This window comes from Saimiri boliviensis, chromosome 19, assembly GCF_048565385.1.
Source record: "Saimiri boliviensis isolate mSaiBol1 chromosome 19, mSaiBol1.pri, whole genome shotgun sequence".
NCBI lineage: Eukaryota > Metazoa > Chordata > Mammalia > Primates > Cebidae > Saimiri > Saimiri boliviensis.
Window position 1 is genome coordinate 31,544,913 of NC_133467.1, and position 17,800 is coordinate 31,562,712.

General features: G+C 41.3%; 1 protein-coding gene across 19 annotated transcripts in view; it reads left to right on the plus strand.

The window, feature by feature from the left end:
- The window catches only part of DCAF8 (DDB1 and CUL4 associated factor 8), a 50,678-nt gene that overhangs the window by 7,295 nt on the left and 25,583 nt on the right, over nt 1–17,800 (plus strand). For 7 of the 19 annotated variants that reach the window (XM_074389512.1, XM_074389513.1, XM_074389510.1 and 4 more), the window contains 3 exons: nt 691–855; nt 12,908–12,982; nt 16,336–17,006. In XM_074389512.1, the coding sequence (XP_074245613.1) occupies nt 852–855; nt 12,908–12,982; nt 16,336–17,006 (750 nt within the window). In that variant the 5' untranslated portion in view covers nt 691–851. Of the gene's footprint in view, nt 1–690; nt 856–875; nt 1,500–12,907; nt 12,983–16,335; nt 17,007–17,800 lie in introns of those variants that run through there. The other 12 variants (XM_074389516.1, XM_003937930.4, XM_003937931.4 and 9 more) reach the window with 4 other exon arrangements.

Here is a 17,800-nt window from a genome sequence, read left to right on the forward strand (position 1 = left end):
GCATTTTGGGAGGCTGAGGCAGGCAAATCACCTGAGGTCAAGAGTTCGAGACCAACCTGGCCAACATGCCAAAATACCATCTTTACTAAAGATACAAAAATTAGCAGGCTGAGGTGGCATGCACCCGTAGTCCCAGCTACCTGCAAGGCAGAAGTTGCAGTGAGCTGAGATCATGCCACTGCACTCCAGCCTGGGTGACAGAGCAAGGCCCTGTCTCAAAAAAACAAACCAAAAAACCCAAATAATTAAAGCCAGTAAACTATAAACACTGGGTGTTTGGTGTTGCCAATAGGGATAGCAGAAGGCCTTAATCCAAAGAAGGAACAGAGTCCTTATTCATAGTTATCCATGGTGATTGCTTTGCAGTCCTCCCATCTTGGGTATCCTCAGAACCTTCAAGAGGGAGAAGAGGCCAAGTATGGTGGTTCATACCTATAATCCCAGCACTTGGGGTGGGCTGGGTTAGCTAGAAGGGAACCCAGGAATTTGAGACCACACTGGGCAAGATAGTGAGACTCTTGTCTCTACAATAGTAAGAGTTAAAAAATATTATTTTTAAAATTAAATAAAAACAGGGAGAAAAACTTAGGGAGGCTTTTATTGTGGGTTCCTGGGTAGATTGCCTTACTCCAGTTCATAGAACATGAATACTTGAAAGAAGATTTTTTTTTTTTTTTTTTTTTTTTAAAGATGGGGTTTCACCGTGTTGGTCAGGCTGGTCTTGAACTCCCGATGTCAGGTGATCTGCCCACCTTGGCCTCCAAAGTGCTTGGATTACAGGCGTGAGCCACAGCGCCTGGCTGAAAGAAGATATTAACAGAGCTCTCTGAATTCTTTAAAAGCCAGAGAGAATGGGTAAGAAGATTTCATAGACTTGGAACTGTATCCTATATTGTATACAATGTTTGGAGAATCATTGCTGAGTGGTAAAGAAGTCCAGGCTTTTCTAGGAAATGTAGTCTGGTATAGCGATGTGAAACTAGAAAAATAATATAAGTTGCCTGCTATGTACAAACAGGTTCTTAGCATACATTATCTTTAATCCTCTAAATTCCTGCAGGATGGTGGTATTATCCCATTTTACAAAAGAAAAATTCAAAAGTAGGTGGTAGAGATAGAATTCAAACCCAGATCTGTTTGACAACAAAGCCCTTTTCTTTCTTTTATAATATAGGCTGTCTTTAAAAACAGGGCTTTTCAAAGCCAAGTGGTAAAGCAAATGAGCTGAAAAGTAGAATTAAATATTTCTTATAAACATATATACAAAATATTCAGATGACAGTAGGAATAAAAACTTTTTTTATTGTTTAGACATAGTATGCTATATTGGTAGGCTAATGAGTTTTTTTTAAGGAAGTAATTTTTCTTTTTTTTGAGACAGAGTTTCACTCTTTTGCTCAGACTGGAGTTCAGTGGCACGATCTTGGCGCACTGCAACCTCTACCTTGCATTTTCAAGTGATTCTGCTGCCTCAGCCTCCTGAGTAGCTGGGATTACAGGTACCCGCCATCACGCATGGCTAATTTTTGTATTTTTAGTAGAGATGGGGTTTCATCATGTTGGCCAGGCTGGTCTCAAACTCTTGAACTTTGTGATCCACCTGTCTTGGACACCCAAAGTGCTGGGATTACAGGCCTGAGCCACCGTGCCTGGCCCAGGAAATACTTTTATAGAGTTGAGAGAGCTGAAGTCTAGCATTTTATGATTCTTGACTAGAGAGAAAATCAGCATTCCACTCAATGTCTGAGATAGTTCCAGGGGAAAAGCTGTTTTGACTTTTACAGCCTTTTGACAGAGTACAGTTTTCTGTATTTTTTGGAGGCATGGACTATCCTCCTCATCGTCTTGGTTTTTTGTTTGTTTCTCTGAGGGTCTTGCTCTGTCACCTAGGCTGGAGTGCAGTAACCCCATCACGGCTTATTGCAGTCTCTACCTCTGGGGCTCAGGTGATTCTCCCACCTCAGCCTCCCAAGCAGCTGGTACTACAGGTGTGTACCACCACACCCTGCTAATTTTTTTTTTTTTTTTGAGACAGAGTCTCGCCCTTTCGTCCAGGCTAGAATATGATGGCATGATCTCAGTTCACTGCAACCTCCCCCTCCTGGGTTCAAGTGATTCTTCTGTCTCAGCCTCCTGAGTAGCTGAGATCACAGGAGTGTGCCACCATGCCTGGCTAATTTTTGTGTTTTTAGTAGAGACAGAGTTTCTCCATGTTAGCCAGGCTTGTCTCGAACTCCTGACCTCAGGTGATCCACCCGCCTCAGCCTCCCAAAGTGTTAGGATTACAGGCATCAGCCACCATGCCCAGCCTAATTTTTTTTTTTTTTTTTGAGACGGAGTTTCGCTCTTGTTACCCAGGCTGGAGTGCAATGGCACAATCTCGGCTCACCGCAACCTCCGCCTCCTAGGTTCAGGCAATTCTCCTGCCTCAGCCTCCTGAGTAGCTGGGATTACAGGCACGCACCACCATGCCCAGCTAATTTTTTGTATTTTTAGTAGAGACGGGGTTTCACCTTGTTGACCAAGATGGTCTCGATCTCTTGACCTTGTGATCCACCCACCTCGGCCTCCCAAAGTGCTGGGATTACAGGCTTGAGCCACCGCGCCCGGCTCTAATTTTAAATTTTTTTTAGAAATAGGGTCTCCCTATGTTGCTCAGGTTGGTGTCAAACTCCTGGGCTCAAGCGATCTCTAGCCTCTCTCAAGTGCTGGGATTACAGACGTGAGCCACTGTGCTTAGCCTATTCTCACCTTGAAACCTTTTTGTTCTTGACTTCCAGGGGTTTACTTTTGATTGTTTATTCTTAATTTTTCTCTCTGCTCTCCTTTCTCTTCTCTAAGGGTGGGTATTCCTCAAGATTCCTTCCTTGAACTTACTGTCCCAGAGCCTTCTTAGGTACCTAATTGTTTTAGTGAGGTATGATTTACAGGGTGTTTGATTTTGAAGTTTCTCTGAACAGATAATTCACAAGTCTATATCTCTGGCCCTACTTTAAGTTCTAAACTTAGATTTGTTTGTCACTACCTTCCTAACATGTTGGCTTGGATTTTAAGCATATTCAAAATAATCTCTTTTCCCACCTGCCAGCTTCTCATTTGAGTCACTTGATTTTCTCTGGGCACCAGACGAAGAACTTGTCTTTTTGGACTCTTTCAGCTTTGTGACTGCTTATCTACCTTTATAACAATTCTCATGTTGATCCCTTTTGAATTCCCTTTGCCATCAACCCAAGGCAGCCTCATTACTTCTTATGTTGGCAACTATATTAGCTTTTAAAGTTGTTTCTTCTTTTCCTTCATTTCAGTCCATCTTATTATCTTTGACAGAATTATTTTCCTGATGCCTGATGCCCCCCAACAACTAGGTTTTTACTATACTTCTTTTTTTATTTTTTTTATTTTTATTTTTGAGATGGAGTTTCGCTCTTGTTACCCAGGCTGGAGTGCAATGGCGCAATCTTGGCTCACCGCAACCTCCGCCTCCTGGGTTCAGGCAATTCTCCTGCCTCAGCCTCCTGAGTAGCTGGGATTACAGGCATGCGCCACCATGCCCAGCTAATTTTTTGTATTTTTAGTAGAGACGGAGTTTCACCATGTTGATCAGGATGGTCTCGATCTCTTGACCTCGTGATCTACCCGCCTCGGCCTCCCAAAGTGCTGGGATTACAGGCTTGAGCCACCGCGCCCGGCTTACTATACTTCGTAACTAATCAACTATACCTTGCCATCTAGCCAAACTAGACTACCCATATATATTTCTTGAACATGTCAGGTTTTTAAACTCCATATCTTTTCTCACTCTGGTCCTGTGGAATGTCTTTCTTTCTGAATTCTATCCATTGAAATCATGCCTGTCTTTTAAAGCCCATCTTAAAAGCTAATTTTCCATGGAAGCGTTTCCTTTTTCCCTGAAACTAAATACATCTTTTCCTCTGTTTAACCACGACAGCATTCTATTTATCTTTTTAAAAAATGACACTTACAATACTTGTATCTCTTGTATCATGGTTATATACTCATTTTTCCTAATTGATTAATTGGTTACAAAAGGGATTGTGACTGCCTAGTTGATATTTGTGGCTTCTATATTGCCTGGTATATTGTTGTGTAACAGCATGTTTGCTTACAGATAGGCCACTGGGTGGTGCCAGAGGCTTGTAATTTGTATAAAAATGAGTAGCCTAGACTCCGAGCTAGAGTCTATTCCCAGAGCCTCTCTGAAGTTGGATTGTTTATACTGTCAGATCTTCAGCACAGTAGGAATACATATTAATTTTCCTGTTCCAGAAACATTCAGTTCTTTCTACTCATCTGTCCAACCCACCAGAAGAGACAGTGTCATGTTTGACCCCTCCAAGTACTTAATAGAAAGTAGCCCAGAACTGAATCTACCCACCGTAAACATGTTTTACATAATGAATTTCAGCCTCTTTGGGGTCATCCTTTGAGTTTCAGTGCCTAAGGTTCTCTGAGTAATAAATGCTGTACGGCCAGGTGCAGTGGCTCATGCCTATAATCCCAGCATTTTGGGAGGCTGAGGCAGTTGATTGCTTGAATCCTGGAGTTCAAGACCAGCCTGGGCAACATGTCCCCCACCATTGTCTCTACAAAAAAATACAAAAAATTTAGCTTGAGTGTGGCAGTGTGCACCTGTAGTCCCAGCTACTGGAGGGACTGAGGTGGGAGCATCACTTGAGCCTGGGAGGTCAAAGCTGTAGTGAGCATTACTGCATTCCAGCCTGTACAACGGTGAGACTCTGTCTTTAAAAAAGAAGAAAAAAAGAAAAAAAAAACATGCAAAAACACTGTGCTATTAGAATGTGGCAGGGAGTAGGAGTCAGGAAAGTAGTCTTAGAGAAATAAGTGTTTCTTGTGAGGGAGAAATATTAAGGAATGGGAAATGAAGTTAAAATGAGCCATTTCAAACAAAAATTGGAGGTGGAGAAAGTAAAACTAGTTGATACCAGATGGACTGTGGGACCTAGAAAAGCAAATTTGTACTTTGGATGGAGATCAACCCTGAACAGCTGCTCATTTATGAGTGGTATGGGACATCTGTCCTCTCAAAAGAAACTTGGGACTATGTGGCTGTCTTACTAATAATTGAAGTATTTTCTCATCATCATTTAGTTTCAGAGGAAATTCTAAAACCTTGTCTCATTTAAGTATGGGTGTTTATGTAGGAGAGTTGGGCATTTGAGTAGCAGAATGAGACAGGCACTGGCTTGAGAGAATGCTGGGATTATATAAATCATGAGATTTGACAGACTGAGTTCAGGTCTTAGTAAAAGGATCAAGGACAATAGTAATATTTACATGTTGATGTTTCAGTTGGGCTCAAGGTAAGGTAGTTATCAGACCAGTGTTCATAGACCCTAGACACCAAAGAATTTAAAATGAACTTCAGAGAAATTTAAAAAATAAAAAGCATAAGCATGCAAATTAATAGTACAACCACAAGAACTACTTTGAGCTACATTAAGTTACTGCTATTCTTAGTTATCACCAAGGCAATAGGGTTGTAGACTCTTGATGTATTTAGGATTTATTTTGCCATTAATATGGTGGCTGATAAATCACACAGGCAGTCTTGGTTGCCTCAAAAATCCTTGCAGCACTTTCGTTTTCAGGTGAGAAGTCTGGACCGTATTTTCATTTGCTGTGATATGTTGACCATTTTAGTAAACTTCCATTACTCACAGCCTTGAGAATTTAGTGTTTTTAATGGTATTGTGTCATTTAACAATTTGCATGATTTTTTCCTCACACTTCTTATCCTTTTTTTTTGAGATGAAGTTTCACTCTTGTTACCCAGGCTGGAGTGCAATGGCACAATCTTGGCTCACTGCAACCTCTGCCTTCTGGGTTCTAGCAATTCTGCCTCAGCCTCCCGAGTAACTGGGATTACAGGCATGTGCCACTACATCTGGCTAAATTTTTTTTGTATTTTTAGTAGATACAGGGTTTCTCCATGTTGGTTAGGCTGGTCTTGAACTCCCGACCTCAGGTTCCGTCTGCCTCGGCCTCCCGAAGTACTGGGATTGCAGGTGTGAGGCACTGCACCTGGCCCTCATTCTCTCTTTTTAGGCCACGTTTATTCAAGTATAATTTATATACAGTAAAATTTATCTTTTTTTTTTTTTTTTTTGAGATGGAGTCTCACTCTGTTGCCAGACTGGAGTGCGGTGTTGTGATCTCGGCTTACTGCAGCCTCCACCTCCCGAGTTCAAGTGATTTTCCTGCCTCAGCCTCCTGAGTAGCTGAGACTACAGGTGCATGCCACCACACCCAGCTAATTTTTGTATTTTTAGTAGAGATGTATTTTTATCATGTTGGCCAGGATGGTCTCGATCTCCTGACCTTGTGATCTGTCTGCCTCAGCGTCTTAAATTGCTGGGATTACAGGTGTGAGCCACCGTACCTGGGAACTTTATCCTTTTTTAAGTTGGCCTATTCTTTTAATTCTGACAAAGGCATAGTTATGCCCATGATTAGGGCATAGAACATTTCCATTATTCCAGAAAGTTTTCTCATGCCCTTTTGTAGTCAGTTTCATGCCCCTACCCCCTGGCAATCCCTGATCTCTCTATTCCTATAGTTTGATCTTTTCCAGAAAGTATTATAAGTGGAATCATCTATTGTATAGCTGTTTAAGTCAGAATTCTTGGACTTAATCATAACATACTTGAGATCTATCCATGTTGTTGCTTGTATCAGTAGTTCATTCCTTTTTATTGCTCCCAATTGTGCACAATTTGTTTATCCATGACCCAGATGAAAAACATTTGTTTCCAGTTTTTTGATGAATTTAAGTAAAACTACTAAAACATTCACTGACAGGGTATTTTTAATTTTGTGGACATTTTCCTTTTTATTATTATTTTTTTTTTGAGACAGAGTTTCGTTCTTGTTGCCCAGGCTGGATTGCAGTGGTGTGATCTCAGTTGATCGCAACCTCCGCCTCCCAGGTTCAAGCGATTCCCTTGCCTCAGCTTCTCGAGTAGCTGGGATTTTTTGGGATGTGCCATCACACCCGGCTAATTTTGTGTTTGTAGTAGAGATGGGGTTTCTCCATGTTGGTCAGGCTGGTCTTGAACTTCTGACTTCAGATGATCCACCCACCTTGGCCTCCCCAAGTGCTGGGATTACATGCATGAGCCACCTCGCCTGGCCTTCCTTTTTATTTTATTTATTTGTGTATTTTTAAAGATGGGGTCTTGCTGTGTTACCCAGGCTGGTTTAATTCCTGGGCTCAAGCGATCCTCCTGCCTCAGCCTCCCAAATTGCTGGGATAACAGGTCTGAGCCACCACACCTAGCCTCTTTTTTGTTGTGCAAATTCCTGAAGCTGAAGTGGGATTCCTGAGTTGTGTAAGTGTATATTTAACTTCATAAGAAACTGCCAAAGTGTTTTTTTCAAAATGACTATACTGTTTTGCATTTCTAGTAACAGTGTATAAGAATTCTAGTTGCTCTACTTCTTGTTAGTACTTAATAAAGTAAATTTTAATTATTTCAATTTTTAACCATTCTAATAGATAATTAGTAGATTCTCATTGTGGTTTTAATTTATATTTCCCTAATTATTAATAATGTTGAGGATCTTTTTAATGGGTTGATTTCAAGGGGTTATTATTTACAGTACTTTTTTTGTTAGTTTTTGAGACGGAGTCTCTCTCTGTTGCTCAGGCTAGAATGCAGTGGTGTGATCATGGCTCACTTGCAACCTGTGCCTCCTAGGCTCAAGAGATCTTCCTACCTCAGCCTCCTGACCATGCCCAGTTAATTTTGTATTTTGATAGAGACGGGATTTTACTATGTTGGTCAGGCTGGCCTGGAATTCCTGACCTCAGGTGATCCACCCATCTCCCATAGTGCTGGGATTAGAGGTGTGAGCCACCCCACCTGGCCTCTTTTTTTTTTTTTTTTTTTTTTTAAGATGGTGTTATCCGCCGGGCGCGGTGGCTCAAGCCTGTAATCCACTTTGGGAGGCTGAGGCGGGTGGATCACGAGGTCGAGAGATCAAGACCATCCTGGTCAACATGGTGAAACCTCGTCTCTACTAAAAATACAAAAAATTAGCTGGGCATGGTGGTGCGTGCCTGTAGTCCCAGCTACTCAGGAGGCTGAGGCAGGAGAATTGCCTGAACCCAGGAGGCGGAGGTTGCGGTGAGCCGAGATCGCACCATTGCACTCCAGCCTGGGTAACAAGAGCGAAACTCCGCCTCAAAAAAAAAAAAAAAAAAAAAATGGTGTTACCCTCTTGCCCAGGTTTGGAGTGCAATAAGTAGGGGGATCATAGCTCACCGCAGCCTTGAACTCCTGGGATTATAGGTGTGAACTACCACATGTGTCTTGTGATTATTATTTAGTTGTGACAGTCATAAAATATATTCTGGTTACTGTCCTCTATCAAATATGTGTTTTGTAGATATTTTCTTCCAGTCTGTAGCTTGTCTTTGCATTATTGTAACAATGGCTCTTGGAGGTATTTTAATTTCTTTTTTTTAAGACGGAGTCTCTCTGTCACCAGGCTGGAGTATAGCAGTGCTATCTTGGCTAACTGCAACCTTCACCTCCTGTGTTCAAGCGATTCTCCTGCTTCAGCTTGCCCAGTAGCAGGGACTACAGGCGTGTGCCACCATGCCCAGCTAATTTTTGTATTTTTAATAGAGACGGGGGTTTGCCTTCTTGGCCAGACTGTTCTCGAACTCCTGACCTCAGGTGATCCACCCGCATTGGCCTCCCAAAGTTCTGGGATTATAGATACAAGCCACCTCACTCAGTGAGATTTTAATTTTGATAATCCAACTAATTAACTTTTGTGTGTGATTTTTTGTTTGATCCTAAGAAATTGTTGCCTAACCCAAGGTCACAGAAGAGATTATTTTCTTTGTTTTCTTTTGGAAGTTAAATTGTTTAAAGTTATATTTAGGTTTGTGATTCATTTTGTGTTGTTTTTGTATGTTGTACAATGTATGAATTGAGGTTCTTTTTTTTTTTCCTTTTGGCAGTTGACTGTTCAGTTATTCTGGTACACGTTGAGCATCCCAAATTCAAAAATTGGAAATCTAAAATGCTTTGAAATCTGAAACTTTTTGAATGCCAGCTTGGTGCTCAAAGGAAATATTTGTTGGAGCATTTTAGATTTTGAATTTTCCAATTTTGGATGCTCAGCTTTGAAACACTTCTGGTCCCAAGCATTTTGGATAAGAGGATATTCCTGATAAGGGATACGTAGTCTCTTGTACAGATCCTTCATCATATTAGGGGAAAAGAGCAAGAGGTTTTAAACAAGAGACACTTGTTACCTCTTTTACAAAATACTCTTATCCAGTGTATTAAAGTCTCTGCCTGGTTTTTAGTTAATGTTTTGTCATGTAATTGGTTAAAAAGTTAAGGCTTTATTCTTACTAAGTCAAGAAAAATCTAGGTCACTGGAATTTCTTAGTGAAATTAAAATGGCATCTGGGTCTTTTTTCCTCATCCTCCAATGGGTTACTCTTTAACCTTCAGTTTGGCAGGGGTGATAGTTATTTTTAGAGTACAGACAGTGGAGCTAATCTAATTAAACTCCTCTAGCTACCTGGGGCAGTGACACTCATCAGCTTTTCCAAGCTCAGCAAGATTAGATTTGGACTAGATTTTACATGAAATTTGATCAAAGTAAAAATAGTGGATTTGTTGGAAATATAACACAGTGAAGAATGAAAACAGTCTGGATTTGGGTCAAATATGGTCTCTGCAGACCTCAGTTTGTAAAATAAGTTTGTATTCGTCAGTGATGGAAATTTTTTTTTTTATATACGGAGTTTCAACTCTGTCACCCAGGCTGAGGTGCAGTGGCACAATCTCAGCTCACTGCAACCTCTGCCTCCCAGTTTCAAGCAATTCTCCTGCGTCAGCCTCCCGAGTAGCTGGGATTACAGGGGCCTGCCACTACATCCAGCTAATTTTTCGTATTTTTAGCAGACAGGATTTCACCATGTTGGCCAGGCTGGTCTCGAACTCCTGACCTTGTGATTCACCCGCCTTGGCCTCCCAAAGTGCTGGGATTACAGGCGTGAACCACCAAGCCTAGCCAATTTTTAATTTTTATTTTTGCAAACTGTCTTTTTTTTTTTTTTTTTTTTTTAATTGCATTTTAGGTTTGGGGCACATGTGAAGAACATGCAAGATTGTTGCATAGGTACACACATGGCGGTGTGATCTGCTGCCTTCCTCCCCTTCACCTATATCTGGCATTTCTCCCCATGCTATCTCTCCCCAACTCCCCAGCCCCCTGTCCCTCCCCCATTTCCCTCCAGCAGACCCCATTGTGTGATGCTACTTTCCCTGTGTCCATGTGTTCTCATTGTTCAATACCTGCCTATGAGTGAGAACATGCAGTGTTTGATTTTCTGCTCTTGTGTCAGTTTACTGAGAATGATGGTTTCCAGGTTCATCCATGTCCCTACAAAGTACACGAACTCATCGTTTTTGATGGCTGCATAATATTCCATGGTGTATATGTACCACATTTTCCCTGTCCAGTCTATCATCGATGGGCATTTGGGTTGGTTCCAGGTCTTTGCCATTGTAAACAGTGCTTGCAGACTGTCTTGACTGGAGAGAAGTGGTATAATCACAGCTCACCGCAGCCTCAACTTCTGTGGCTCATGTGATCCTTCCACCTCAGCCCTACCCCAAGTAGCTGGGACTACAGGCATATGCCACTAGGCCTGAGTGATTTTTTTTTTAATTTTTTGTAGACACAGCGGTCTTCTTATGTTGCCCAGGCTGGTCTCCAACTTCTGTCTTGGCCTTCCAATGTGCTGGGATTACAGGCATGAGTTGCCATGCCTGACTGGAAAAGATTCTTCAGTGGCTCCTATACTTGACACCTAGGGCATAGCATCTCTGCCTCCTTCATTGGTTGACTGAGATGGGGGTCTCACCATTTTGCCCAGGCTGGTCTTGAATTTCTGATTTCAAGCAGTCCTTCCTCAGCCTTCTGAGTAGCTGTGATTACAGGTGCATGCCACACCTTTGAACATCACGTTCACGCTGAAAGTTTTCACTGATAGAGGTTAATAAGCAGTTTGGAGACCACTGCTCTAGAGTATCCTTCTGCAGAAGTTTTGACATTTAGTTCTACTTACTTTTATCATCTGTGCACATGTATTTTCTAGAGCAATTATGAGTCAAAAGTTCAGGCAGTCTGGGCTCCTGTAGGAGTTGGTATTTGGTTTTGAGAGAGATTCTCTGGAGCTGCTTTTTAATTCTGTGGGAGTAGATAATAGTGGGGTAAAACCTATAGTAAAGAGTTTTGATTATGGAGGTGGGAAAATATCAGATCTGTTCATGTTACACTGGTCTGCTTATTACCTTAATTTTTAATCTTAACAAAGTGTGCAGTCATTTTTCCCACTTGATAAGACTTTTGCAATTAATAAAATTTTAAACTATAGATGGAGAAGACATGCTCTGTTGCTAAAGAATATAAAGGACTGTTGAGAGGGAGAAACAAATGCTGTGTGAGGAATGCTATAAGAAACTCTCTACCTCAAAAAGGAGGAAAACAAAATGCATTGCAAATAGCTCTTCATTGTTTTTGTTTAGGTTGCTTCATGTATCCGTTTTTTGTTGACGTTTTTCATCATCACCCTTCCAGGTGTCCTTTCCTGAAATTCAGTCAGCCTCAGCCCCACTCTTACAGTATTTCTACTCCCACCTTGGCCTGTTGTGAACAATCTTTAGCCCACTGTCTCTTAACAGAGGATACTTTTAATAAAACAGCTTAGATTTCTGTAGAGGGTAGTGGGGGTAAGGATAAGGATGAGGCTGCTTCTGGAATAATTGTTATGGGAATGAAAGGGCTGTTGAAAGATTAGAGGCCAATGTGCCTGGATACAAGGACTGGGGTCATAATTATACTTTGTCTTTTACCAGTGCCTTTTGTCTAAGTCACTGAAAGGGCCTAACAAAATTCTGATCTGAATAATATTATTCTTTGCTCTTTGGAATTTACTGGAGGTGGCAGTGAGGCCCTGAAAAAAATAAGAATGTTTTATAGTGGCATAAAAGGAAATAAGTTAGATACCCTGATTCCTTGTTAAGAAAAGATGAGTTTGGTTAAAGTTGGTAGATTTAGGTGAAACAATGTTTGTCATTAAATGAAATGGGGTGAGATGATTTAATGGAAATGTTGCATTTCTTCCCCACCATTGTCTTTGTGCTTAGATACTGACTGTTAGTCCTAAGAGAAACAAAACAAGGTTCTTTCCTAGGGATAGGGTGTTCCTGATTTCTAGTTCCAGCTCTTCTTACAATCCTTAGTAGCTGTTCTGCCTTTATAAGTTTGAAGTTAGTCATCTGAGTGAACAGAAAGCTCACGCTCTTCCCCCAAGAGTTAGATTTCTTCTATCTGTTGATTATGTGGAAAATTATATTCAGAATCTGACCCATATCTTTATGTTGTGAAAACAAGTGTTTTATGGAGTTCTAGGACACATATGTCATTTACTTACATTAGAAGATTCTTGCCTAGAGGGCAGTGCTGAAGTTAGCTTTATGTACTGAGTTGAGACTCTTTGCATGCAGTACCTGTCACTTGATATGTGCCTGCTGTTCCAGGTTTTATTTTAGTTCCCACTTTCCCATCTGAAAATTCACTGCCAGTTACTCAGTGAAGGAAGTAAAGAGATGGTACTTGACCTCCCCCAAAATATGTCATTATATGGAATTTAAACATAGGGAAGAAAAAATTCTGGTGTGCCTTTCACAAGCTGAGAAGCCCTGTTAAGCACGCATACACAAATCATTTTTATAAAAGTGATAAAACCTTGTACATTGTTAAATCTCCTTGTCCCTATTTTCTTTCCCAGGTGGTTTCCTAATTGTTTTGGTTTCTTCCTCCCCAAACCCAGGCTGGCTACAGCAAACATCATTCAAGATGTCCAGCAAAGGGAGCAGCACAGATGGCAGAACAGACTTAGCTAATGGTAAGGGGCCAAAACGAAGGTGAAGCTATTTTTACTATCAGCTGAGGTTCTCCTCCTCCCTGCAAGAGAGAGTGGAGGCCTGGATTTTATTGGAGGGAAGGAAACTTTCCTGTATTGTTTTGAGTACAGGAAACTACACAGGAAACACCTTGTACTGTATTGTACTTTTGCTTCTTCTGATTTTATCTGATCATTTTCAGAAGATCAATAACAGAGCTGTACTTCTGAGAGGTCGAGTGGTTTAGAGTTCTGTAAGGCTATAAGGATGGGCAGAACCTAGGAAATGCTGTTAATAAAGGAGAAAAATAAGATCCAGTGGGTGGTAGGAACAAGGGAATTTTAGGGAAGATGGCAGGCAGATGGCTTGAGCCCAGGAGTTTGAGTTTGAGACTAGCCTAGACAACATAGTGAGACCCCATCTCTTAAAAAAAAAAAAAAAAAAGCAACTACATAAGGGATGAAGTTACAACCCAACTAGGAGTGGGACTTCTTTCCCCTCCTTATTTCCTTCCCTTAGATCCCCTCCCTTCTTTCCGTTTCTCTCCTCCTCTCCTTTCTTTCCCTCCTTTTTTCTGGATGAGTGCTGCCAGGTGTCAGATCACTGGCTTTAGGGCAGATTTGAAGGCAGAATATAAAAATTCTAATAGAGTGTAACTAACACCTGGGTTATTTAACCAATGCTTCACCTCTGAGACAACTTTTAAATTAGAGAAGCTGCCTTCAACTGGATATAGCTGGGCAGCAGAGTCCAGCATTCCTTAGCACCTTGAAGGTCAGGATAACAGACTAAATTCTAGTTGATGTGATTGAAGGAAGGATAGGTGAGATTTTCAACGTGCTTTTTTATTGCTTCACATGTTCTTATCACTGCCATTTATTCATCTTTTGTTTGTTTTGTTTTTTGAGATGGAGTCTTGCTCTGTCACCAGGCTGGAGTGCAGTGGTATGATCTCGGCTCACTACACCCTCCGACTCCCAGGTTCAGGCGATCCTCCTGCCTCAGCCTCCCAAGTAGCTGGGACTACAAGCACGCACCACCATGCCCAGCTAATTTTTTGTTTTTAGTAGAGACGGGGTTTCACCACGTTGGCCAGGGTGGTCTTGATCTCTTGACCTAGTGATCAACCTGCCTCTGCCTCCCAAGGTGCTGGGATTACAGGTGTGAGCCACCTCGATGGCCTATTCGTCTTTTGTAAAGGAAAGTGGTTCATATTTTTCACTGGCTTTAGTTGAAAGGCACGGGGTTCTAGAGGAGTTGAAGTATACTATTGATTTGGAGCTTCACCAGTAGCTAGGTCAGGGATTGGCAAACTATAACTTGCAAGCCAAATCCAGTCTGTCACTCGTTTATTAGAACACAGTCATGCCTGTTTGTTTATATAATGTTATGAGTTGCTTTTGTTCTGCATAATGGAGTTGGGAGGTTGTGGTGGAGCTTCATATGTTCTGAAAAGCCTAAAAGTTTTACTGTCTGGCCCTTTACTGAGAAAATTTGTAAACACCTACACTAAATCTTGGTGATTTACTCTTGGGGCCTTCTTGATGAGCTTGTGATACACTCTGGCCCTTACATTAATGTGGTAAAGCCTTCAAAATTGTCAATATTTGTTACTTGTAATTTTAACAATAAATGCTACATGTTTTGGTGTTTTATTTTTTTCTTTTCTAGAGACCTGTTAGGTGTGGTATTTCAGTCCCTGCTTACCACTCCCAAGCTTAAGCCCAGTTGCATTTCAAAAAAGTGTAACTGCTAAACTTTCTTAGCATATATAACAGACTCAGCAAATGTTTGGTTCTTGGGTTCAAATTTCTGTACTTTTTTACTTTTTCTTCCAGCCCCTAGCGTAGTTGTTTTATAGTGTGCTCTTAGTGGAGGCTTTTTGTTTTTTCTTAAAAAAAAAAAAAAAAAAAAAAAAGACTGTTTTATTTATGTCTCCCAGCCTTCTGTTACTGCTTGAATCAAAGCACTTGTATTGATCTTTTTTCAGTTTTGGGTTTTGCCTAAGAGTTCATTGAAAAGGATTTGAATTGCTTCAGAGATCTTTACAAATTACTGTTTTAATCCACATGACTAGGCAGTAAGGTGCTCCACCTTTGAACTCTTAAACATCATTATAGTATTGGAGTTGAATAGCTCATACTGGAGTTAACACACAGCTGGTCTGCCTTTCCTGACAGCTTTTACTTCTGGAAGGATAAAATTTATAGCCATCTGAGGAAAGGAGGCCCTTGAGCAGCATTTAAAATCTTTATTCTCCCCTTTTTTCTTCACACTTGACTTAGATTGGAAGTTGTGATGGTATTAGCTCTAGAACATTGCTCAGATGCTCACTGGAATTGACTTGGCTTTTGCAAGATAAGAGAATGCAGTATGTAGTTATAGGAGATAAGATCAATGAAAGTGACCCAGTTATTTAACTACCAACATAGCAGATCTAGAATATACTGAACTTTCTTCTTAGGTACCACTACAGTAGCCTAGCTTTTTATCACTTTTATATATGCTTCCTAATAAAACTTTGTCTCAATAAAGTGACTAAAAATTGTATTGAAAAATTCAAACTAGTGGAAGTAAGTCAAAATATATTTACTAGCAAAAGGTGAGCAAGAACCTACTCAAATGATCATGGTTCCCACTTACCCCTTTACCTTCCTTTCTTGAAATTTCTTTCTGCATTTTAGAAACTTAGGGGAAGAAACTTAAGATTTAGGTGACAGGAGGTGTAGTGGTACTTTCTTAAAGCAGAAAATGGTGCAACTCCACATTCATAAGTCAGTGATTTTTATAAGTTAGTTTCCATCTTAGGCTAAGAAGGTGGCTATGCTAGTTCTTGCTGGAGTTAGCTGTTCTTTTTATTTCTGCTTAATTATTTGCCATAACTTAATAAATGCCCATCCAGTACAACAGAGCCTATGGTAGATGTGTCAGGTACACTTTTATGTAATATGCTAATGTTCTGCCTCTTGAGAACTTGATGTAATCTTAGATTGTGGAGTTGTGGTGGTATTGGCTCTAGAACATTGCTCAAGTGCTCACTGGAATTGACTTGACTATCTGTGAGAAAAGATAACGCAGTACGTAGTTATAGGAGATAGGATTGATGAAAGTGATTTTTATCAATTCCTTTGCTTTTGTTGAAGTACTTTGTGTGTGGATTTGATCTTAATCCTTTCAGTTTCTTGTCTTTTGAGGGTACTCTTTTTAATCATTTGTGATGAAAATACTTTGACCAAAGTTCATTTTTTGGTCTTTTGATGTGATGATTTCGTAGACTAAGGTGGGAAGTCCTTCTGATCACTATCCTGTTTTCTTATTTTTCCCTCTCATCTACCCATTCCTCACTAACTTGCAGGAAGCCTGTCTAGCAGTCCAGAGGAGATGTCTGGAACCGAAGAGGGGAGGGAGACATCCTCAGGCATTGAAGTAGAGGCCTCAGACCTGAGTTTGAGTTTGACTGGGGATGATGGTGGCCCCAACCGCACCAGCACAGAAAGTCGAGGCACAGACACAGAGAGCTCAGGTGAAGATAAGGACTCTGACAGCATGGAGGACACTGGTCATTACTCCATTAATGAAGAAAATCGAGTCCATGACCGCTCAGAGGAAGAGGAAGAGGAGGAAGAGGAGGAAGAAGAGCAGCCTCGGCGCCGTGTACAGCGCAAGCGGGCTAATCGTGACCAGGACTCATCAGATGATGAGCGGGCCCTAGAGGACTGGGTGTCCTCAGAAACATCAGCTCTACCCCGACCTCGCTGGCAAGCCCTCCCTGCCCTTCGGGAGCGGGAGCTGGGTTCAAGTGCCCGCTTTGTCTATGAGGCCTGTGGGGCAAGAGTCTTTGTGCAGCGTTTCCGCCTGCAGCATGGGCTTGAGGGCCATACTGGTTGTGTCAATACCCTGCACTTTAACCAGCGCGGCACCTGGCTGGCCAGTGGCAGCGATGACCTGAAGGTGGTGGTGTGGGATTGGGTGCGGCGGCAGCCAGTACTGGACTTTGAGAGTGGCCACAAAAGTAATGTGTTCCAGGTGAGGCAAGGGAGCATAATAGCAGCTGAGAGAATCAGGCATGAGTTAGACAAATCTGAACGCGTAGAGTGGGAGCTGGTAGTGAGTTGTAGAAATTAGGTATTGGGACTTGGCCCTACTTTGGCTCCCATAATGACCTAAATACACTGAAAGACTCTTGGCAACCATTAGATTCCTTGAGCATATGGACTGTTGGAAATCTCATAGATAAGGTGCATGCAGCTCATTAAACGTGTGCTGGTAGGAAGCAGTGTAGTATAAGCACAGGCTCTTGCACCAAACTGCCTGAGTTCAAAGTCTAGCCCTCTGCTTACTAGCTCTGTGATCTTAGGCAAGTTATTTTACTTTTTTCTTCAGTTTATCTGTAAAATGGGACTAATAACATAGGGTTATGAGGATTAAATAACAATGGAAGCTAAGCATTTAGAACTGTGGCTGGTACTTAATAAACATTTAATAAATATTAGCTAATACTGTTATTATTCTGTAAAGATTTTTCTCCTCAGCCCCATCTACTGTATTGGTACCAGCCGTTTATCCTAAGGGTGTTTTATTTTCTTCCCTGATGTCCCCCCTATTTTCCTTTTTCTTTGTGGTAAATTTATGTTTGCTTTCTGAATCAAGGTAGATTTTCCTCCTCTATTCCTTTTCTCCCCTGCTAGGTACAGTCCTAGTTCGCCTGAGCTCTTATCATGTACCAGTTTAATCTTCCAGAGCCAACTGAAATGCTCTCTTACATCAGAGGAAGTTTTCTCTCTCCCTTTCCTTTAACTCCTGGAAGAAACTGGGCTTAG